Raw genomic sequence first — 24283 nt, forward strand, 5'->3', positions numbered from 1 at the left:
ATCCTATCCCCTGAGCTTCTCCCAAGTGCCAGAGAGGACAGAGGCCCAGAGCTGGAAAGGATCAGCACAAACCATCTAGTTCTAGGATTCTGATGAGATAGTAATCAATTGGACATGGCTGCTGGAGTGCAGTGGTGGGAAGGATTCTGAGGCCAAGTCCTTGTTTAGTGATACAGATGCTGTGATGGATTAGTGATGTCTGCAGTGGGTACAGGAGATGGGGTGTCCACATGCATGCCATATATTTGCCATCCTAGATTTAGTATAATTCCTTCGTTGTACAGATGCGGAAACTAAGACACAGAAAAAGGAAGTGATTTTCTCAGCATCTTCCAGTAGGTAATGGAGAGCTAGGCCCAGAACCCGACTCCATGTTTTTGTTGGGGGCTGGGCCCTGGGTCTCAGCTGCCTCCTTTCCCTACAGGCACCACAGCCCTCTACCTGTTCCTGGGCATGCACCCGGACCTAAGCAGCAACTACCCCAGCTCAGAGACCTTTGAGGAGATCCAGTTTTTTAACGGCCACAATTATCACAAAGGCATCGACTGGTGAGTGGGCCTTTCTGTCCACAGCAGGATGGGAAGGCCATCATGGAGCTGCCCAGGAGGTCTGCTGTGGCCACAGCAGGAAGCAGCTGGAGCTTGCTCACACGCAGCTAAAGTTCCTGTAAACAGACAAGCGTGGTGACCCTTGAGTCATAGTGTGAGAGTGTTGTCACAGACAGGATCCTGGATAAGGAAGCCCTTTGCCCCGTTGCATTATTGCCTGGGGTCAGAGACTGCTGAAGTCAGAGTATAGCCCCTCCCTTGCTTGCACAAAAGCATCCTGAGTCCTAGAGGAAGAGAGGGGTCCCTCAAGACCCCCAGGTCTGCTGGGGACAGAGCAGGGGCTGAAATACAAATGTTCTGACCCGAGAGCTGGCCCTTCCCACTGTTTGGCTGACCGTGGAGCTGAAGGTGTTCTTGTGGGCCCTCAAGGGTGGCTCACTAGCCTTTGGGGTGTCACCTGGGGAGGTGGGTGCAGTCACCGCTTCCTACCCAAATCTGGACAGAGTTGCCTCGAGGGTGTGAGGGCCGGAGCTGTGATGGTTTTACCCTCCAGTTTTTCAATTTGCATCTTTCTCTACTATTTGCCTTTTTTACATTTTGTATAAGTGTTACCATTATTTATTATTTTTATGTCAATGGAATACCTGGGTGGAGAGACTATGGGCTTTCTATTTCTTTGTTTTTGGTATTTTTCTGTGTGCATTTCTCTCTTTTATCTATCAACTCTCTGTCCATCTGTCTGCCTGTGTATCCGTCTATCCATTCACCTGTCCATTTCTCTATATCTCTAACATGTTCACATCTCTTATCTAAAACCCACCGTGGCCAGATGTATTATTGGAAGTCAGCAGTTTTTGGATTTTAGGAAGGTAATATGGTGCGAAACCGTGCATTGAGCAACATAGGACCTGGGGCAGCATCCCACTAGCAAATACATTGACACGTCTGTACAAAGTGTGTGAATATTTACACTAAGGAAGATTAATAAGTCAGGTTTTGCTGCCAAATGGCTTTGCTACAAACTTAGGAAACAAAGCTTCTGTTTTCAGGGCTTTCTCAATTTAGATATTATAAGCAAAGGATTGTGGACATACAAAGAAAATTCAGAAAGATGAGAAAGAGTGTGATTCCTTGGCCCCATTCCCAAGATTTTGGTTTTGTAGGTGGGTCTAAGGTGAGGAGCAGGAATCTAACAATCCCTCGGGTGATTCTGATTAAGGGGGTCCTTGGGACCACCCTGGAGACATCCTGTTTCACAGGATAGAGCAGGGATCCTATACCCTTAATCAGGGTGGGTTCCGCCTCCCATGAACCCCCAAAGTTGTACCCTGATTTTTCATGAGTAGGTGTCCCTGAGAGGATCTGGAGTATTCATTTACTTTTCTGAGGGATCCTTAATCCAGAGGTAGTTATTGGTCTGGGTGGGATATGGGATGTTAGTCTGGAAAGCTGTGCTTACCCATGGCAAGTTGGGGAGGGGGATGAGTGTAGGAGGTGACCCTACCCCCTACCCCCTACCCAGGTTCACAGTGACAGCCTCAAAAATGCCATCCCAGGGCAGGAAAGAAACCCTCCCTCTGGAAGCAGAGGAGGGCATCCCTCCCCTCTGTGCTGGCCCTCACTGGTCAGGTGAAGCTGCCCTGAGCCCCCTGCTTGCCCCCTAGAGGCAGAGAGAGTTAGAGCCTTTTCAGCTTAGCTGTGGGAGCATCGGACAGGGCAGGCAGATAACAGAGTTTAGGTCGGAACGACACAACCCCTTCCCCGTGCTCTGCACCCCACACCACTTCTGTGAGTCGTCAGATCCTCCTGATCCCATGGTTTCCCCTGGAAAGGATCACAGTCAAAGTAGGGAGACTGTCAAGTGGCCATTCCCCTCTAGAATCCCCGCCAGAAGCGAGTCCTTGTTTGGTTGGAGAAAATATACCCCACCTGCCTTCTGAGGAGGCTCTACCCACAGCAGCCCTCACCCCTCTTGCTGTGTTCCTCAGACCCCCCTCTCGTGAGTCCCCTGTGAGCCCCCTCTCTGGGCTTCCTGCAGGTACATGGAGTTCTTCCCTATCCCCTCCAACACCACCTCCGACTTCTACTTTGAGAAAAGCGCCAACTACTTTGATTCAGAGGTGGCGCCCCGGCGGGCAGCTGCCCTGTTGCCCAAGGCCAAGATCCTGACCATCCTTATTAACCCAGCGGACCGGGCCTATTCCTGGTACCAGGTGAGCAGGGTGGGGGTGGGGCCCCTGCATGGGGGGTGTGGGGCTCTGTATGACACTCAGTCACTCAACTCATATTCAGCAAGCTCCTACTGTGTGCAAGCCCTGACAAGGCACTGGGAATGTGGTGGTGACTAAGAGTAGAGTTCCCCTCCGTGGTGCTCTGGGCTGGCAGAGGAGACCAGCAGAAATGGATGCTGATGCCTGGCAGCAGTCAGTAGCCCACCCTCCTGGCTTTGTGTGGCTCTTGCCTCTGATCTGACACCAGTAGGAGGCAGAATCCAATTAAACCTTGAGGAAGCCAGGGTTGGCAAACATGGTCTGGACTTGTGCTGGCTGTAGCTTCCTTGCTGGACATGGGGTGGACAGGAGTTGGGACTCCGAGGAGGACAAGACATAGGACCTGCTGTTCTCGGTGGAGGACATGAGCACTTGGTCAGCTCAGGAGGTTACCTGGACCACGACACACGCTAGAGAAGGTGTGAATCCTTGTCCCTGCTTGAGGCATGTAAGAACCAGAACTTTCTTTAATTTCTATCACCTGACTTAATTTCTTTTGTGTGCCAGCCTGCTGGGCTTACAGGAAAGCTCTCAGGCCTTTCGTGTCCCTCCCCTGCCTTCCACTCTTCCTGGGATTATGCCACACAGCCAAGTCCTTTGATTCAGAGGTGGCACCCTGGTGGGCATCTAGCCTGTTGCCCGAGGCCAAGATCCTGACCATCAACCGGTGGACTGGCTCTATTCTTGGTGTTGGTGGTGCCTGAGCCTTAGCTCCTGGTCACCTGAGAGGTGTCCACTGTCCTGGCCAGGAAGGACTGTGCAGGCGCAGCCACTTTGGGTAGTCCCTCCCCTTTTGAACTTCTTTATTTGGGTGCCTCAGTGGCTGCTTCATGTCTGGGCCCTGCTGTGTCCTCTGCAGGATTGGCAGCAGGCAGGTGGAGAGCCTTTTTGCCCCTGGTCCCACAGAGCTTTCTCCCCCTCCTGTCATACCCTGAGCTTGGTAGGGAGGCCTCTTGTTCTCCAGGACTTTTGTTTATGCCCTGATATCCGCCTTTCCTGTGGGCTTTGTCTTTAGGGGAAACAAACCTGGAAACACTCACAGGGCATATCTCTTTTCAGCTGTGCTTGTGCCCCCACTTCCTGGTGACAAGCAGAGAAATGGCTGTCAGCTTTCATGGGGGACATGGTGGGATCTGGAAGAAGCTGTCACAGGTTGGCTCAGTCTCTGTTCCGTAGTAATGACAATGCTCTCCTTCTGCCCCCTCTGAAGCATCACAGCAGTGTTCTAGAAGGCAGAAGAGGGTTCACGCATGTATGTCCCCTTCTCACAGATGGCATAAACCAAAACTCAGCAAGTTCCATGTGGTGGCATTTTGAATCCAGGTCTTCTAAACCTAAGATCCCATTTTTTCTTCTGCCCGTGGTCAAGGAAAGTAAGGGAGACTGATGCCCAGCAGGAGGATCCAGGAAGGGGCTGAAGGAGAGGAAGGGTGTGGTGTGTCTCAGAGGGAGGTCAGGACCAGGAGGCTGCCGTGCTCCACCGCTGCCCCAGCTGGCCCCTTCCCTGGGCTGCGTGTGGTCCTCAGTGGAGTGGGGGTGGCTGGTGAGGTGTAACACCGGGTGGGCAGGTGCCCCAGCTCTGGACTTTGAGGATTCTGCAGCTGCTGCTGGCCCATGACATTGCTGTAGGTGGTTGAGACCTGGCATTTCCCCCTTTACAGTTCTTTCCCAATCTTTCCAATTTCTATAAAGGAGAAATGCTCGGTTTGATACAGGTGGCTCTTATGTCCTTTCTGATACTGCTAAGCTCTGTTTTCAACAAAGGGAGTGCTAGCTTTGGTTTCAGTGCCTGTAGCAGACATTTGTGTCTGGCTGGTGTTTGAGAAGATTGCTTTATTTTTATTATATTTATGAATGGTTACCTTTTATGTATGATAGCTGATATTCTAGTTTTTCATTTATGGAGGTGAGAGTGAGTCTTCTTTTGAAATAAGTTTATGTGAAAAAGAAAGGTGAGTCAAGGTAAGGAAAGTTATGTTGACATTGGCACCTACCAATGGTTTGTGGATATGGCAGAAACTGCAGAGATGGTGTGTGATTGACCAACATTTGTAGACACTGATCTCATCCAACTCCCATCTTGCAAAGACGGGGAAGCTGGGGCTCCAGGGCTGGTGACTTCCTTGAGGATGAACAGCAATGAGAGGCAGAGCCAGGACTTGGATGGAGGCTCCAGCCCAGGATCTTCTGGCCACCTCCTGAGCTGCTGTCCCTTGAAGGCCTCTTCCTCTGTGCTCTCCATGTGACATGCAGACCTCTCCCCTTGCCTGCAGCACCAGCGGGCCCATGATGACCCTGTGGCCCTGAAGTACACCTTCCACGAAGTGATCACTGCCGGCCCCGACACGTCCTCCAAGCTGCGTGCCCTCCAGAACCGCTGCCTGGTCCCTGGCTGGTATGCCACCCACATCGAGCGCTGGCTCAGCGCCTTTCACGCCAGCCAGGTAGCTGCCTGTCCCTGTACCTTGGGAGGGCATTGCGGTGCTGGCTCACTGCAGTTAGTGGAGATCCTCAAATTCTCTCTCCCCAGTCATCAGGCCGGAAATGCTCTCTTGGAGAATTAGACCTTTGGGTCTGTAGAAAGGTTTTAGTTTTTTTTATCCCAAGATTGATACGTGAGAATTCTCCAAGCCCTTGTCCCATCTCAGCAGGTTCTGTGGCCCTAAGGGGACCCAGAAAATCCTGGAGGGGGAGACTAGGGCGTGGTGATGGAGGGGGAGCCTAGTTGGAGGGGTAGGTGGGGGCCAGATCACATGAGGCCTTTTAGGAAAAGCCTTGGCTGATTTCAGGAGGAGAGTAATGATGGGCTGGAAGCTTGGAGAGAGACCAGGAGAGGGATGTGGTAGGGATGTGAGGGTAGGCAGGTTTGGGTGATAGCTTAAATTCTGAGAGAGGATATCATCAGTCAGGGGAAGCTGGCAAAGAGCAGAGAGTTAGAACACAGAGGACTGAGGCTTTGGGATACCTGCCGTTCAAAGGTGGAGGAGGAAGCAGATTCTGGAGAGTGCAGGGTCTCATATTTGTAACCAGGCCCGTTTCTGCTGCTGTGGCTGCTGCCCCTGTTGGCCGTTGGGGTGAAAGTAGGTCCAGGTCACCTTCCTCCCTTTCCTTCTTTCCAGATTCTGGTCTTGGATGGCAAACTGCTGCGAACAGAACCCGCTAAAGTGATGGACATGGTGCAGAAGTTCCTTGGGGTGACCAACACCATTGACTACCACAAAACCTTGGCGTGAGTGTGGCCTCAGCCTTCCAACAGGGCAGTTTACCTGATCAGGCACCTGACCAAAAAGCCAAAGGCTTGTGTGATTACAGTAGAAACCCAGGTTAATTAGAGTCAGCAAGTATGAGAAAGTGTGCAGACTTCCCTGACGGCAGTTTAGCGGAAAAGCTACTATTAATATGACTTAAGTCATACACATAGTGGTATTGACTTAAGAAAAAGGGAGGTGACAAATCTGTTCTACTCTGGTCAGCCCACCCTGGCATGTTCTCTTCACTCTGGGCTGAACATTTTCAGTGTTTTATCTAGGTAAGCTAGATCCAGCAGTGAGCAACCCCAGTTCTCACAAGATTTTCTTAGCATTAGATTTTGACTTAAAGTATAATTTCAGGAAGAGAAAACTACAAATATTACTGTTGATAACTAATAATCCCACTCATTCAGAACCTGGTACAAGTGCACTGAAAATGCCCCCCGATGAGTAAGTGCTGCAGGAGCTCAGGGCTGGGGAAAAGTTGCCTTCTAATGCCTCTTCAGCTGATGAGGGGGGCCCACAAGAAGGAGCAATAAAGTCACCCTCTCTGGCTCCATTCTTGGGAAAGTCTTGCAGCAAGAACAGTCCCTTTTCACTGTCTTGGCAGCTGAAGGTGGAGAAGGGAAGTCAGTCCTTCACCTGGTGGTAGAAAGGGACAAATAGCTAAGGGTATGGGCTGTGGAGTCAGAGATACCTGGGTTAGGGTCCCAGATCCGTTGCTTAGCTGTGTGACCGTGGACAGGTCCCTTAGCCTTTCAAGCTTCACTTTCCTCCTCTGCAAGTTGGGAATAAAGATACCTTCTGAGGGTCACTGAGTTGAATGAAAGCATGCGTGTGGAGCTCCCAGCTCAGTGCCTGGCAAGTACGAAGTGCTCAGTAAATGGTAGTGGTTGTCATCATCACCACCACCACCACCGCCATCATCTGTGCCTATCCTGGGGCCCATCCAGAAATGCCTGTCTCCCTCACCTGCCAAATGTGAATTCTGTTTTCCTGATGCCCTCATGCTGAAGAGCCTCCTAATGGTTTGTGGTGTGGGGTTGAGTTCTGACGGCAATGTACCCCTCCCCATGACAGTTTCAGAGCTCATCTCCCAAAAATGCCTTGAAAGGCAGCATGACGTTGGGTACAGAAGTCTTGCTCTGTCATTTCTGAAATTTACTCCCCAAAATGAAACTTTCTAATGATAGGATGCTTAAGTACAGCTGCAGACATTGCATTGCTTCATAAAGATGCACTTTATTGAAAAGCAAAAGCACCTCCAGTAAACTTTTTTTCTCCCCTATTGTCTCTTGAAGCTGGGAGGTGCAGAGAAGGCATCTCGGATTTAAAAAAAAAAAAAAAGTGTTACTCACTATTGAGTTAGAGAGTGTTCAGAAAAGGTTTCCCAGAGTAATGAAGGCTGGGAAAGTATTCATGTTATGGATTGCTGAAGGAACGATGGCTACTCAGCCTGGAGAGAAAGGGTTCAGAGCATGTGAGGTACCCTGTGCTGGGAGGAAGGGCAGGCATGTTTTACGTAGCCCAGGGGCAAAGCTTGGGCCAAGATAGCAAATGTCAGCCCCATAATCAGTGTGGGTTCATGAGTGTGTGGAGGGAAGTAGATTTCCTGATCTCCCAGGCTCTGCTATTCCTGGGATCTGGGAACATTGCCTTATGGTGGGCAGGGGCTGGGCTGGGCCAGCTCCCATCCACAGACTTTCGTCACCTCCACAGGTTTGATCCAAAGAAAGGATTTTGGTGCCAACTGCTCGAAGGAGGAAAAACCAAGTGTCTGGGTAAAAGCAAGGGCCGGAAATACCCAGAGATGGACTTGGATGTAAGTGACGTGCACTCTACCTGTGGCATCTGGATAAGTGGAAGGGGGTTCCTATATCGGGGGGTCTTCTCCCCCCTTTACGCTACACCTAGCATGTTAACGGCCTTGGCATCTCTTCGACAGTATTCTTAAGAGGAGAAAATATGAGCTGGGACATGGTGGGTCAGAATTGATTCAGTCAGACATGTATTTATTACCTTCTCCTAAGGGCTAGGTGCTGTGAGGGCTTGACGCTGAACCAGACACATTCTCTGCCTTCAGGGAATTCCTGGTCTAGGAGGGAGATGAGTCACACATACAACTGTATGTAGAACACAGGGCAGAGGGTGCTTTGTGCAGTAAGACAGGTGCAAACAAGTGCTGGGGGGATTCAGAACAAGGGGATGTCACTCGAAGCTGGGAGAGATAAAGGCTGCTCAAAGGAGAGGTGGGGTTCTCTGGAGTTGGGCTAGAAGGATGGGTTTTTTTCCATAGGATTCAGACCTATGGGTTGGAAGGATAGGCTGTTCTTGCAGGAGAGAACAGCGTGTGCAAAAGCACATAGGGAAAAGATCAGACTGCAGACCCTGTTAAGCTTCCCTTTGCCCACCTGCCTCTTTTTCTCCAAATCACAATAAGTTTGACCTTGTGAGCTATGTTTTGGAGCTTCAACTATCCAGGAGTTTTCTAGTAGAGGCTACTATTTAGAAGAAGAGTGTGGATAAATAAGAGGTGTGTGGGACGGTACCAACAGATGGTGGTGTTAAAGAGGGGGTCACTCTTGAGTCAGCACATCAGCAAGACCTGAGCTTTCCTTCCCGTTACAGTCCCGAGCCTTCCTGAAGGACTATTACCGGGACCACAATATCGAGCTTTCCAAGCTGCTCTACAAGATGGGCCAGACACTGCCCACCTGGCTGCGGGAGGACCTCCAGAACACCAGGTAGCCACGGCCACCACAGCCAGACTGAACAATGGTGATGGCGGGGACGTCCCGCCCCACACTGAGCCAGACTGACCTGCAGAGTGGGGAGCTGGGCCTGGGCTGGCCAAGCACTTATGAGCAATACTCTGCTGAGGCCACACAGGGCCAGGAGAAGAGCCCCGGCAGGTCTACAAGCGCCTCAGAGCATCCACTGCTGGGTCTGTGTCCTGTAGGACTTCCCTAGCCACCAGAGGTCCATTCTGTTCACAGCCTCTCCTGGGGAGGTCTCTTCCTGTTGGTGGAAGGCCACTTTCTGGTAGGAGGGAGTCATGAGACTCTCTTTTCTGTCTGTCCCTCACTGTGTTCTAGCACCCCTGTCCTCCCCTTCAGCCCACCACTCCCTGCTCCGGCAGGGTAGCCCCTCAGTATCAGCTGCCATATTTTCCCTGTCCTCCAGATTGTAAGGGAGAAGAGCCCAGCTGGGCCTTTTGCCAAACCAGGGAGAGAGACTGGACGTTTCCCTGACTGTTTCGAGCCAGGCCCTTCAGCGGGGTCAGCTGCGTACCAGAGTTAGTCACTAGGCTGGATATGAGGTGGCCACCTCAAGAGAGCTCTGAACCTCCACACTCTGGTTAATACCTTCACATCTCACCTTCCCTTTCTAGGGAGAGAATCTCTGGTTCCTACAGTATCACCCAGTCCTCAAGGCCTGCTTCAGGGCCTGGGGTGTGGCCAGGCCATTTGGGCCCAGGGACCCAGGATTCGAACCTCCCCCTTTCTTCATCCTGGGATATGACCAGTGTGGTGTTTCCTGTGGTAAAAGACGGAGGAGGTGCAGGAGTCTGCCAGTATACATGTTCAGTGTACATACATTGTCCCCACCACCCCCGCCAGCCTCGGCCCCTGGCAGATGTGGACAGAGTTGGAGAGACTGCTGTCTGCTGCTTTGCCCCAGCTACCTGTGGCCAAGGGTTCCCCCAGATCCCTTAATCTCCCAAATACTAAGAAACTAAAGTATTTTAATTTTTTTTTCTTGGTGCCAGAGTTTATACCCTGGGTGCTGGGGTCGCACTGTGTTTTATATATATATATATAATGTGTGTGTGTATATATATATATATATATATATATATATTATATTTTTTTTGGTTGGGTTTGTTTTTAATTCAGTCGTACAAAATGGCAGTAACCCCCAGTCTCCAAGGATGGCATATCTTAGTGCTAGAGAATGGGATGGAATGGGTCAAGGGTATGTCTTGGAGAGTCTAGGCCCTCAAAGAGACAGTGTGAAGGGTCCCTGAGAGAGGTCTCTGTTCCCTCTCCCAAGTGCTGCAGCTGTCCTGGGGCTACCCCAGCTAAACAGAGGTGGTGAGATGTTCAGGGAAGACCAGCTCTCTCCAGGAAATCTGGCTTCATGAAGCCTGGTGACCCTAGGGGAATCTTGGCCAAAGGAAACAGCTGGGGCTGGGGTAGGAGAGCTGGGACCAAATGTGGCCCTTCCCTGTCCCCCTCACATGGTGCTAGGTCAGGAGCTGCCCTGAGAGCTGGGATGCCCACCAGGGCCCAGAGACCTGCCTCCAGCCCCCTGACTCCCCCACCGTAGACAGTGGGTTCTCTGGGCTGTTTTCTGGTTGGGGTCTGCTCCTACCCCCCTCTTTTAACAATGTGAAGTGACTGAGACTGGGGCACCTCTGCCCAGCCCCCTCCAACTGCCAATTCAGCTTTGAACTGAGACCCAGGAAATACTTTCTGGAGAGTCTTCTCTTGCTCAGAAGACTAGCATCTTGGGGCTGGAAGGGTCCTTCAACGGGTATGGAACATGTCCAGAAAGGGGAGGTGGCTGCTTGACTGATGTCACAGAGCTGGCAGGGAGCAGGGCTGAGCACTGTGCTCGAGGCTCCTGATTCTGAGTCCAGTGTTCCTCTTCTCGTGCCACACTGCCTCCGAGCCCATCCTTGGGACCCTACTCTGTGCCAGGTTCCTGTCCCTCCTTCAGTCACAACCGTGGTCATTCCAGGATAGGGGACAAACCACTCCTTCCCAGCCAGGGTGCCTTTGAGCCTTCTTGTTCCCAGACCTGCGTTTGCATCTCTGTCTTGTCCCCACTCCTCGACAGGTCCTCCCCAGCCTGCTGGACCTGTGTCTGTCTTCCTTCTCAACTGCTTCCCTTTTCTCCGGTTTGCCTCTGGGGTGGAGCACAGAGTTGGTTACTCAGCGGGACCAGCTGCTTGTGGTTTCATTGTGTGCAGAGTGCAGTGTTCCCAGCAAGCTTCTTACTGGGGCCTTTAAACCTGGGACCCTTGGGCACCATCGGCCCAGCAGGATTGAGTAGCACAGTGTTTGATGACAGGGTGGCATGTCTCTTCGTACACTCAGCACGACTTCCCCACACACTGTGAAACTAGACTCCCAGAGTGGGACAGCAACTTCTGTAGCGCAAACCCTGAGCCTCACTTCCCATCTGTCCACAAGGGGGTTGGGCCCGGTGATCTGTGAGTGAGGCCTGACAGCTCCCACATTCTGAAATCTACCTTCCCTGGGAGCTCGGGCTGGCCTCGAGCCGGCCCTCGTGGGGTAGGGGGCTTCACTTCTTTCTGCCTCTGGCCTCAGAGAAGAGCAGGCACGTTTGAGAACCTGGGAGAGCAGAGGAGATACTCTGGATTTTTGCCTAATGAATCTTTCTTGAGGACCCACTGGCCCAGACACTGCTGAGACTTGCAGGCACAGGGCAGGAAGGGAGGGAGGTCATTTGCCCTAGGAGCTCTCAGGTGTAGCGGGCACTCAGATCCCCTCACGAGAAGGGAAAACTGGGATGAGTGGGGGCAGCATCATCAGTCTTTAATGTCCACTAATTCTCTGTAAGTGTTTGGCCCCAAAAAAGAGAGGGAGACATAACTTAAACAGTGCAGGTGATGCCATTGTGCACTCTATGGTCCACCTCCACAAAACCTTTGCCCCACGGTGGGTGCAGGTGGGAGGCGTCACCTGCAGGTGCCTCTGTCATTCAGGATTCTAGAGCCTTCTGTAGTGTGGGTATCTTGCTGTTTGACAGATGAGTCTGCAGTTTAAATATGGGCCTTTTCTGAGCCCCAATACATGAGCAGCCAGTGCTTCTGAGCCCAGCTGAGGAAGCAGCATCTGTTGCCAGCAAGGGAAAGCTGCTGAACTGACCACAGAGATCAGTGGTCCCAACACAGAGCCATCCCCACCGGTTTGTTAATGGGAGGAGCAAGTACAAAAATGTTTTACCAAACATTTTACTGTGAATGCCCACTGTCCAGTGTCTAGATTTAACATGTACATTTGCCGTATCTGTTTCTCTCTCTCTGTACATACGTATATTTTTCTGACCTAGTTTAAAAGTAAGTTGCAAACATCATGAGACTTTACCCCTAAATGCTTCCACCTGCATCTGATAAGAGTTTGGGTATTCCCCTACATATTGGCTTGATATCACAGCCAAGACGATTTCCTAACAACATCTGCTATCCAATCTATATTCAAATTTTCCCTAATTGTCCCCCAAATAACTCATACCTGATTTTGAAATTAGGATCCAATCAAGGTGCACACATTGTTTTTTGTAACTGTGTTTTTACAATCTCTTTGAATGCTGAAAAGTCTTCCTTGTGCCCACTTTGACTTTTTGAATGACACTATTCTCGAGGCCCCAGACCTGCTGTCGTGTAGAAGTCCCACATTTTGGATCCGTCTGATTGTTTCCTCACAGTGTCACGTAACCACTTCCTCTGTCCCCTGTTTTCAAGATTAATTTAGGCTATGTGGGTATTTGCCTTTTGCGCTGACTTGACAGCTTCGTTCTTGCCTAAGATGCACCTCCACTGTCACCTGTACCAGGTGCCAAACCAGCAGAGGAGTCAGTCAGAGCTCCAGGAGCTCAGGGGAGGGGTGGAAGGGCTCCCTGGAGAAGGCTGCATCATGCTGGGCCTGGGAGGAAGGGACAGGGGTTCTCTGGAAGGAGGAGGCTGCCTGTGGAGGCTGGGCCAAGCAGCCTCGGGGCCTGCTGGGAATGAGACACCTGTGGCTTGAAAAGCCTTGCTTCCCACTTCAACCCTGGGGATGGGCTGCCAGGCACCGCACGGCATTTCTCTTTCTGTTTTGTGGTCCCAGGATTTTCACTTCCTGGAGACCTGTGGTCTGTGTGCCCTGGAGCAGAGCCAGGCTTCTGGGATGCAACAGGGAGGGGCCCAGATGGGGAGCTGCTTCCTGCAAGCTGCGGTGTGAGAAGAGCACTGGGCTGGAGGCAGGAGCTGTGAAATTTCCTCCCAACTGGGCACCTGTAGTAGCTGCTCGACGTTCTTCCTCCCAGGGTCTCTGCTGTAATTATATAATTATCTGTCGAATGAGCAGATGGGGTACAGCAGGTGTTTTCACATGTCAGAGAAGCAAGGGGCTCTGCTCTGGGTGAAGCCTCCAGGCAACGCTAGGCTCCTGTTTTGCCGACTCCGGGCTGGTGCTCTTAGCAGCTCAGACTGCCGGGGATTTTGTGTGGAATCAATGCCAAGAGCCGGGGGAGACTCTGGCTGTGTTTAATCCTAAGAAGTTCATCCCTCTCGCTCTTCGCTGTGGCCCTGGAGGAGAATGAGGGGGAGAGGGTTTTCTATAACTGTGCTAGCTTTTATTATCAGCAAGAGGGCTCCTTTTGTAATTTGTGCATGAAATTCATGTCGTTTCCTGGGGAGAGGAGAGGCTGACTGGAGAGGGTGGGGGCACATTATGGGAGCAGGCAGAGGTTTCCTTCCCTTGTGGGGGGTGGGGAGGGGTTGAAGAGGGGGCGTCACCCAGCTCACCTGATGAGGGCTCTCAAACCAGCCGTTTTGGGTTGTGTTAAAAGTGGGAAACTTCCTCCATTAATGTACAATCTCGAACTAACTGCTAATAAAGTGGGGTTCTGTTTGTACACATTGGTCTTGTCTGTCTGTTTGACCTTTTTGCAAAGCCTGCAGGGAAGGTAGAGAGAGGGATGCTTGTATGCATGGCCAAAGTCTGCCTGACACACACACATACCCCAACACACACACAGGCGTGTGCACACACACGGTAACTTAGGTCGTTTCCACTGGGTTATAAATTGAAGCTTTTCCAGATATGGCAGAGGCCTATCCCAGGGCAGCTACATGGGGCGTATTGGATGACGAAGAACCTTTAGACAAGCTGCATTGTTCGGAAGTGCTGGGGATTGAGTGCTGGACTAGGAGACTGAGATGCTAGAACCATTTCTGCTTCTATTTGACTAGGGACAAGTCACTTTTACTTTTTGATCCTCAGTTTCCCTCATCTTTTAGAGGCATGGAGGGAGTTGGCTTCAGTAGCCTCACCTGGCGAACTAACATGCAGATTTCCAGGCTCCACTTGCAGAGATTCAACACCAGTGGCGTTGGGCCCAGGTATCTGCATTTGTAACAATCTCTTCAGCATGCCAAGGCCCTCCTCTTGAAACCCTGGCTCAGATTGATGGTTCCTACAGGTTCTAATTTATGTGGAGAGCTCCACTGTCCAAAAAACTAAAACTTAGAGTAAAACAAATGACTTTCTAGCCTTCCCAGTCTAATTGAGGGCCAGACTCGAGATTTGCTTGGGGAGGGACAGAGCCTGGCCAAGCAGAGAAGCCCAGGCCAGCTGTCTGCTATGCAGCTCTCTGGACCAGCTTCCTCAGAAGCTGGTGGGGAAGCTTTTAAAAATGCACATTTCTGGGCTTCCCCCAGATCCGCTTGTTCAGAACCTATGGGAGTGGGACCCAGCTGTGTGTATTTTAATAACTTCTCTGGTACTCAGGAGGGTTTGGAAACGTTGAATAAGGCCACTAAATGTGAGCCAGAGAAGGTCCACAGAAATGTGTACAGACATTTCCCAGGGGATCTGAGGAGGGGCGTGCTGGGGACACAGCAGGTGGTCCTGGATCCCAGGATCCAGGAGAGTGGACAAGGGGCCAAAGAGAACACACCAAAATGCCTACCGCGGCACAAGGACTGCACCTGCAGAGACTTTGTTGGGGTTCATCAGCTGGGAGTTTGGTGTGGGTCATGTCGAATCACCAACAGGAACATGGCTGGAGGCTGCATTGACGGGAGCAGATCCAGAAGGCACGATACAGATGGGGTTCCTGTGCCAACTAAGGGTCAGATTACGTCATAGGTGTGTGAGCTCTGAGAGTTTTTTTTTTAACCAGTAAGAGGATCGTAACACTTGGCTTGGTGTTGTCCACACCACGCTCAGCCAGTCAGTGCACTGGCCATCCCTAAATAGGATCCAAACCCGCGGCGTCGGCGCTTCTAGCACCGCACCCTCCCAAGTGAGCCACAGGACCGGCCCTGAGATTGTTTTTTGAAAGAGTCACTTAATCGAAAACCAGGTAAAGGTGGGGGTGCTCTGGTTGGAGTGGGGGTGAGGGTGTGGACTCTTCACCATCCCAGCTCCTCCCTGTCTCCCATCTTATCCTGGGACCCTAAGATTCCTTTGAACACATTGTGAAAACAGTCCAGCTGCTCTCAGAGGTCCCGAGGATACTGCAATTCTAATAGGTTGAGTGAATAAAAGCCCACAATGAGGAGTCCACTGAGGGAATCTCGTATCCCAGGAGTTGTCCAGGCTCCTAGAGGTGGGTAGTTCCCTTGAATCGTGTGCATAAGGTGTTGTGTTTCATAATAGCAAAATGTTGGGAACAACCTAGATGTCCTTCCATAGGGGATCAGCTAAATACCCTCTAGTGTATCCATACACTGAAACATGAAACAGTTGAAAATAATTAGCTCATTCTACAAGTCCTGCCAGGGAAATTTCTACTAGACTGATCTGTACAGTCTGACCATTTGTGGGAAGAGAACACCACATAATGTGCATTTTTCCTGGGTTTATAGATACATACATCTCACACTAGACTGATAACAGTGGTTACTTCTGGAGGAGGGAGAGGAGATGAGGAAGGGGGGAGTTTCCAAGGGGACTTTAGCCTTGGCTATAACAGTTTTTATTAAAGCAAGGATAATGTATTCATGTATCATTTATGGAATGAAAAAGTCTTAGTAAAAAATAACTAGAAATGGATGAAGCAGAAAGAGGGGCTCCAGGTAGCTAGAACTGTCAGGATGATGACATGCTGTCCTTTACCCAGCCCTTAGGTCCTTTACCAGAGTTAAGGTCCAGAGGAGGCCCAGGGTGGTGGTGGGGAATTTCTTGTCTTGCTATATCTGTCCTGAGCACTTGTCAAGACCTGGGCTGAGGACCGTGATCTTCGTGTGAGTATAGGCAGGTCTCAGTTCCTCTCTGGCCCTTGGAGCTTAGCTTCTCCACACCCACAGACGGGGTAACTAGAGTTCACAACACCAGTATCGAGACAGACTGACATCATGTGTCTCCTGATGTGATGCACTGAGAAGGACCCAGCTTAACAACACCTGTGAAATTCCTGGGAAAAACACATAGCATGAGTCTTCCTAAGAGCAGATGGCAGACATGACCTTTTCGAGGGATATTTTGCAAAATAATTGGCCTGAACTCTAACAATGACAAGGTTATGGGAGAAAAAGAAAGGATGAGAAGTGGTTCAATATTAAAGGATACTAAAGAGATCTGGTAATTAAATGCCACATATGATCCTGCAGGGGTCCTGGGCCAGGAAACAATTAGCCACAAAGGATACCAGAGGGACAACTGGCAAAATGTGAAATGTGGACTGTATGGATTAGATAATAGTATACTATCAATGTCAAAATTTCTGATTTTGGTTATTTTACTGTTATGTAAGAGTATATCATTGTTCTTAAGATGTGCACACTGAAATATTTAAGAGTAAAAGAGGAGAAATGGAGCTGAATTGGGTCAGCCTGGTACTTATCAGGTGCAGTCCAGAATGTGTCCACCAGGGGGCACTATTATCCCAGCGTCATGGGATAGCCAGCCTGAGGCTCCCACCAAAGAAGGAGCTGGTGGTTAATGGTGATGGGGTAATAATGTTAAAATAATAATATCAATGAATTAAATAATATGAACAATAAAAAATGTTTCTCATTCTGCATCAGGCAGGCACGGTGCTTGTCTAGTGCTATTTTTTTTAATCCTTCTAACAACCCTCTGAGGTAGGTATTATTACCATTCCCATGGTATAGATGAAGAATCTGAGGCTCAGAGAGGTTAAGTAACTCTGCTAGGGTCACACAGCTGGGAATCCTTGGTCCATGAGACCCACAGCCTGAAGCCTACTTGGCATTCCTGCATCCTGGTTGGTGCTGGGAGTGTGCCCTGGCTTTGAGAGCTGAGAAGTGCAGTGCCCATCAGCTGAGTGGGGATGACATACTGAGCCTGGTCCTGTCTCCCTCAGGGCTGGGGACTGGGTGGTCCTGGGGAGCCACTAAAAACACTTAAAGTATATGTATCCATGAATCTAAAACAAAACCAAAAAAGGTACAACAGGGCATATAATGAGATAGAAGTCTCTGTCCAACCCTGACCCCCGTCCCCCAACTTGCCTCTTCAGAGGAAACCACCATTACCCATTTCTGTGGATCTTTCCAGAAATTGTTTTACATGTACGAGCAGCTAAGTACATATATATGCCCTGCTGATTTGCCCTCCTCATCCTATTCTACACTTTGCTTTTTCGCAGGAGCCTCTGTGCACTGGGTGGAGGGTTATTTTTGGCTTTGCATGGCAGTGGATGGAGGGTCTCCTCTGCTGTAGGTGCTTGGGGAGGCTCTGTTCTGTTATACCTTTCAAGGAGGGAGGGAAAGGCTAGAGTTTAATTCCCCAGTCTTAACCGCATTCTAGGGTGCTCTCCCTTGGGAAGGGATGAGGCTGTATAGAGTAATTGTCAAACACTACAGGGCAGATCTGGTTTCAAATATAGGTTCATATTGGCTGTGTGACCTTGGGCAAGTACCTGATGTCTCCGAACCTCAGTCTCCTCATTTGTAAAATGGGGATGGTAATAGGACTCAGGCAACAGGGCTGTTGTGAGAAGTAAAGAGAGTGCCTGGAAAGCCCTCAGCAGGAGCCTGCTGCACAGTCAGTGCTAGGTAAAGTCTGCTCTGGTTCTTGGTTTTACACTCATCTAGCCCCTGTGTCTGAGCCTGAGTCTGGGGGTGACACTGCCACCTTAGTCCTGAGACTGATGAAGGTGGGGCTGAGGGTCTGCGAGGCTCACCAGTGTGGAAACTCATCACATTTGATTTTTCTTCCTGGAACTCTTGAAACGGAAATGGTTGGATGATCTAGGACAGTAAGAATGACCCTTCAAAATACAGATATGACTACCGACTTCACAGAAATGAAAAGGAGCATTAAGAGACTGCTATGAACAGCCGCACACCAACAAATCGGATAACCTAGATGAAATGGACAGAGTCCGAGAGGTACACCAACTACCAAAACTGACTCAAGAAGATATAGAAAATCTGAGTAGACCTATAAAAAGTTGGGAGATTGAATCAGTAATCAAGAAACTCCCAGCAAAGAAAAGCTTAACACCAGGTGGCTTCATTGGTGAATTCTATCAAACATTTAAAGGAGAATTAACACCAATCCTTCTCAAACTCTTCCAAAAAACTTAGAGGTGAGGGAACATTTCCTAATTCATTCTGTGAGGCCAGCATTACTCTGATACTGAAGCTAGATAGTATCTATAAGAAAAGAAAATTACAAATCAGTATCCCTTATGAATATAGATACAGAAATCCTCAACAAAATACTAGCAAACCAAATTCAGCAGCATACAAAAGAATTATACTTCATAACCAAGTGGGTTTTATTCCAGGAGTACAAGGGTAGTTCAACACATGAAAATCAAGATGATCTAGCATATTAATAGAATAAAGGGCAAAACCCCCACATGATCATCTCAACTGATGCAGAAAAAGCATTTGACAAAATTCAGCACCCTTTCATAATAAAAAATTCAGTAAGTTAGTACTAGAAGGGAACTTCTTCAACATGATAAAGACCACATATTAAAAACTTACAGCTAGCATTATTCTCAATGGTGAAAAACTGAAAGCTTTTCCTCTAAGATCAGGAACAAGACAAAGATGTCTGCTTTCATCACTTCTATTCAAGGTCAGGAACTTCTATTCAATATAATACTGGAAGTTCTATGAGAGCAATTAGGCAAGAAAAGAAAAGAAAAAAAGGCATCTAAATTGGAAAGGAAGAAGTAAAACTATCTCTACTTACAGATAGCATAATTTTATGTCTAGAAAACCCTAAAGACTCCATACACACATAAAAAATATTAGAGCTAATAAAAATTCAGCAAAGTTGCAGGATACAAAATCAACACACAAAAATCAGTTGTGTTTCTATACACTAGTGATGAACAATCCAAAATGGAAGTTAAGAAAACAATTCCATTTACAATAGCATCAAAACCAATAAAATATATAGGAATAAATTTAATCAAGGAGGTGAAAGGCTTGTATACTGAAAAATACAAAACATTGCTTAAAGAAATTTGAAAAAACCTAAATAAATGGAAACACATGCCATGTTTAATGAGAAGACTTAAATATTGTTAAGATGACAGTACTACCCAAAGGAATATACAGATTCAATGCAGAAATGAAAAAATACATACTAGAATTCATATTAATATATGAATAGCTTAAACAATCTGGACAAGGAAGAGCAGGTTGGAGGACTCATGCTTTCTGATTTCAAAATTTACTACAAATCTATAATACTCAAAACAGTGTGGTACTGGCATAGGCTAGATATATAGACCATGGAATAGAACTGAGAGGCCAGAAACAAACCCTTTCATTTGTTAATCGGTTTCTTTCTTTTTCTTTCTTTCTTTCTTTCTTTCTTTCTTTCTTTCTTTCTTTCTTTCTTTCTTTCTTTCTTTCTTTCTTTCTTTCTTTCTTTCTTTCTTTCTTTCTTTCTTTCTTTCTTTCTTTCTTTCTTTCTTTCTTTCTTTCTTTCTTTCTTTCTTTCTTTCTTTCTTTCTTTCTTTCTTTCTTTCTCTCTCTCTCTCTTTCTTTCTTTCTCTTTCTTTTTCTTTCTTTCTTTTATCCTTCCCACAAATAAATCAATTGAGTTTTGACAAGGTGGTAAGACCATTCAGTGGGGAAAGAACAAGCTCTTCAACAAATGCTACTGAAAAACCTGGATATCACATGCAAAACCTCACATCATATACAAAAAATTAACTCAAATAGATCAAAGACTTAAGTTTAAGAGCTAAAGTATGAAACTATCAGAAGAAAACATAGGTTCAGATCTCCATGACCTTGCATTTGGTAATGGTTTCTTAAACATGACACCAAAAGAAAGGCAACAAAAGAAGAAAATACATATGTCAGTCTTCATTAAAATTAAAAAATAACTTTTGTGTGTCCAAGGACACTATCAAGAGAGTGAGAAGACAATTTACAGAATGGGAGAAAATATTTGCAAATCATATGTCTAATAAGGGTTTAACATCAAAAATATATAAAGAACGACAACTCAACAACAAAAAGACAACCCAATTCAAAAATGGTTGAGAGAGGGCCGACCCTGTGGCGCACCCAGGAGAGTGCAGCGCTGGGAGTGCAGCGACGCTCCCGCCGCGGGTTCGGATCCTATATAGGAATGGCTGGTGCACTCACTGGCTGAGTGCCGGTCACGAAAAAGACAAAAAAAAAAAAAAAAAAAAATGGTTGAGGGACTTAAATAGACACTTCTCCAACGAACGCATGCAATAGCCAATAAGCATGTGGGGAGGTACTCAACATCATTAATTAGGGAAACGCAAATGAAAACCACTTCACACCTGCTAGAATGGCTACAATATTTTAAAAAGAAAAATAAGGTTTGGCAAGGATGTCGAGAAATTGGAACCTTCATACATTGCTGGTGGGAGTGTAAAATGGTACAGCTGTTGTGGAAAACATTTTGGTGGCTCATCAAAAATTCAAACATGATTCACAATAGTCAACAGCTGGAAATGACTCAAGTGTCCATCAACAGGTGAATAGATAAACAAAATATGGTATATATATACATATATATATATAATGGAATGTTATTTAGCTGAAAAAAGGAATGAAGCTCTGATACATGAGTTAAACTTGGTACAACATAAATTAACTTTGAAAATATTATGCAAAGTGTAATAAACCAGACATAAAAGGACAAATATGGTATGATTCCACTTATATAAAATATCCAGAATAGGCAAATTCATAGAAACAGGAAGTAGATTAGAGGTTGCCAGGGACTGAGGGGAGGGGGAGCATAGGGAGTTATTGCTTAACGGGTCCAGTTTCTGTCTGCTTGGGGTAATGGAAAATGTTGGAAGTAGATAATGGTGATGATTGTGTAACATTGTGAGTGTACATATGCTACTGAATTGTAGACTTAAAAATGGTTAAAATGTCAAATTTTATGTTATATGTATTTTACCACAATAAAAATACATATACAATAAATGCATGAGGTGATGGATACACTAACTACCCTGACCTGATCATTATACAACATATATATGTATCAAAACATCAGATTATACCCCACCCCATAAGTATGTACAATTACAATGTGTCAATTAAAATAATGATAAAAAAACATATACAGCATTCAAGGCATTTTTAAAAATTGAGATATAATTTACATACGTAAAATAAAACTTTAAAGTGTATAATTTAGTGTGTTTTAGTATATTCACAGTTGTGCAACTATCAGCACTATCTCATTCCAGAACATTTCATCACCTCCAAAAGAAACTCCGTTTCCATTAGCAGTCATTTCTCATTCTCCCCTCCTCCCAGCCCTTCACAAACACTAAACTACTTTCTGTTTCTAGTGATTGCTTATTCTGAACATTGCACATAAATGGAATCCTACAATAGGTGGCCTTTTGTGCCTGGGTTCTTTCACTTAGCATGTTTCCAAGGTTCATCTATGTTGTAGCATATATTAATACTTCATTTTTAATGGCTGAATAGTGTTCCATTATGTGGCATATTTTGTTTGCCTATTCATCAGTTGATGGACATTTTGCATTGTTCCCACTTTTTTTGGCTTTTGTGAATAGTGCTGCTATGAACATTCACGTACAAGTATCTGTTTGAAATTCTTTTAGGTATATACCTAGAAGGGAATTTTTGGGTTATAAGGTAATTCTATGTTTAATTTTTTGAGGAACCACCAAACTTTTTCCACAGCAGTTAAACCATTTTGTTTGCTGTGAAGGTTAATTCTAGGTGTCAACTTGATTAGATGAAGGAATGCTGAGAAACCTGGTAAAGCTACCTTTTTAGGTGTGTCTGTGAGGGTGTTTCCAGCAGAGATTAGTATGAGGGTATGATTGGACTGGGTGGGAAAGACCCGCCCTCCATGTGGGAGGGAACCATCCAATCTGTTGGGGGACCAGAGAGAGCAAAAGACAGAGAAAAAAGGTGAATTGCCTGTCTATCACTGGAGCTGGGATACACTCTTCTCTCCAGTCCATGGACATCAGAGCTCAAGACTCTTCAGCTTTTGGGTTCCAGAACTTACACCAAGGACACCATTGGCTTTCCTGGTTTTGAGGCCTTCAGACTTGGACTGAACCACACTACTGGCATCTAGCTTGCAGATGGTCTACTGTGGGGCTTTTCTTCACAAGTGTGTTAGCTAATTCCCCTAATAAATTCCCTCTCATATATTTATAACATATCCTATTGGTTCTGTCTCTCTGGAGAACCCTGACTAATACACTTGCATTCCCACAAGCAATGTGTGAGAGTTTCTATTCCTCCACATCTTCACCAAAACTTATTTTCTATTTTTTTTTATTATGGCCATCCCGGTAGGTGTGAAGTGGTACCTCACTGTGGTTATGATTTGCCTTTCCCTGATGTCTAATTATGTTGACCATCTTTTCATGTGTTTGCTGGCCATTTGTATATCACTTTTGAGAAACATTTATTCAAGTCTTTTGCCCATCTTTGAATTGGATTGTTTGTCTTTTTGTTGTTGATTTGTAAGAGTCATTTATGTATTCTGGATATTAGACTCTTATCACATAGATCATTTAGGTCTTTGATCCATTTTGAGTCAATTTTTTGTATATGGTGTGAGGTAGGGATCCAATTTCATTCTTTTGCATGTGGATGTCCAGTTGTCCCAGTACCATTTGTTAAAAAGACTTCTTTCCCCCATTGAACTGTCATGGCACCCTTGTCAAAAACCAATTGATCATAAAAATAAGTATATAAATATTCTCTCAGTGATATTCCATTCATCAATTTGTTTATCCTCAAACTAGTTTCACACAGTCTCGATTATTATAACTTTGTAGAAATTGGGAAGTGTGAGTACTCTAGATTTGTTCTTCCTTTTCAAGACAGTTTTGGTCATTTGGGGTTCCTTACATTTCCATGTTAATTTTAGGATCAGCTTGTCAATTTCTGCAAAAAAAGGTAGCTGGGATTTTGATAGGGAATGTGTTGAGTCTGTGGATTAATTTGAGGAATGTTGCCATCTTAACAATATTAAGTCTTCCAATTCATGAACAGGGGATATCTTTCCATTTATTTACATCATCTTTAATTGTTTTCAGTGGGCTTTGTAGTTTTCAGCATCTCCAGTCTGGCTCTGCTGTGTTTATAATCACAAAAGAAATGTTTAGAGTATGAAAAAGGGGTGTGGGTAGAAATGGCAATTGGAACTGAGTTGGCTTGGGAAGATGTGACCCAAGCCAGGGATGTTGTGCTCCCAGGGGCCCCTCTTGAAAAGATTCTCATCTTGAGGGCACAGTTTTCCACTCTCCCCTACTCCATGCCCGGCCCCATGGAATCCCAGATGGGGAAAGGGGCAAGTCACATGGCTGGGCCTGGAGGAGGGGGAGAAGTCCACAGGTGGGTGGGGCAGTCCCAGGCATAGGCTTTTCCCTTGGGCCAACTGCCTATGGTATGAGAGGTGGGCTGCCTGTTCCCCTGCCCCCATTCTACCCATAGACACTGGGAACTCTGGGACAGAGTTTCCCAAACACCCACCTGTGCCTGACTTCTAGCCTCAGAATCCACCAGCAATTATTAAAAAGTCAAATATGCAGGTCATGCTGTCCTAGATTCTGATTCAGGAGTTTTGGGAAAGGTTCAGGAGTCTGTGTTTTACCAAGTTCTCCAGTGGTTCCTCTGTGTGGCCAGTTTTCAGAGCTACTGGGGCTGATAAATCTTGGTTGCTTTAGTCCAGTGTGCTTTCTTCCTGTCCTCCACCTTGCCAGGCTGTGTTTTTCTAGAGTGGAAGATGGACATAGATTCCTTCCCTGGATGGCCCCCCAAATATCCCTGTAAATATGCTCATACTCAACTCTCTCCCTTCCCCTCCATTATGGCCTTTTTGAAAGCTTTTTTCACCTGCCTGTCAAATTCATTGTCCTTAAATCTTGCTTTCTACAGGAAGACTTCCTGGCTTGCCTCCACATCCTCTCTGATCACAGATATACATAGATGGTCATTAAAAAATATAGAAAGATAATATTAAAGAGTATGATATAATATGTAATATGT

General features: G+C 46.9%; 1 protein-coding gene across 2 annotated transcripts in view; it reads left to right on the forward strand.

The window, feature by feature from the left end:
• NDST1 (N-deacetylase and N-sulfotransferase 1) overlaps window positions 1–13501 on the forward strand; it is a 60396-nt gene extending 46895 nt beyond the window's left edge. For both annotated transcript variants that reach the window (XM_063086459.1, XM_063086458.1), the window contains exons 11-16: window positions 425–548; window positions 2587–2761; window positions 5092–5262; window positions 5938–6047; window positions 7789–7891; window positions 8698–13501. In XM_063086459.1, coding sequence (XP_062942529.1) covers window positions 425–548; window positions 2587–2761; window positions 5092–5262; window positions 5938–6047; window positions 7789–7891; window positions 8698–8817 — 803 coding nt within the window. In that variant the 3' untranslated portion in view covers window positions 8818–13501. The remainder of the gene's footprint in view (window positions 1–424; window positions 549–2586; window positions 2762–5091; window positions 5263–5937; window positions 6048–7788; window positions 7892–8697) is intronic.
• The last annotated feature ends 10782 nt before the right edge of the window (window positions 13502–24283 follow it).

Source organism: Cynocephalus volans, chromosome 2 (assembly GCF_027409185.1).
Source record: "Cynocephalus volans isolate mCynVol1 chromosome 2, mCynVol1.pri, whole genome shotgun sequence".
Taxonomy (NCBI): Eukaryota; Metazoa; Chordata; class Mammalia; order Dermoptera; family Cynocephalidae; genus Cynocephalus; species Cynocephalus volans.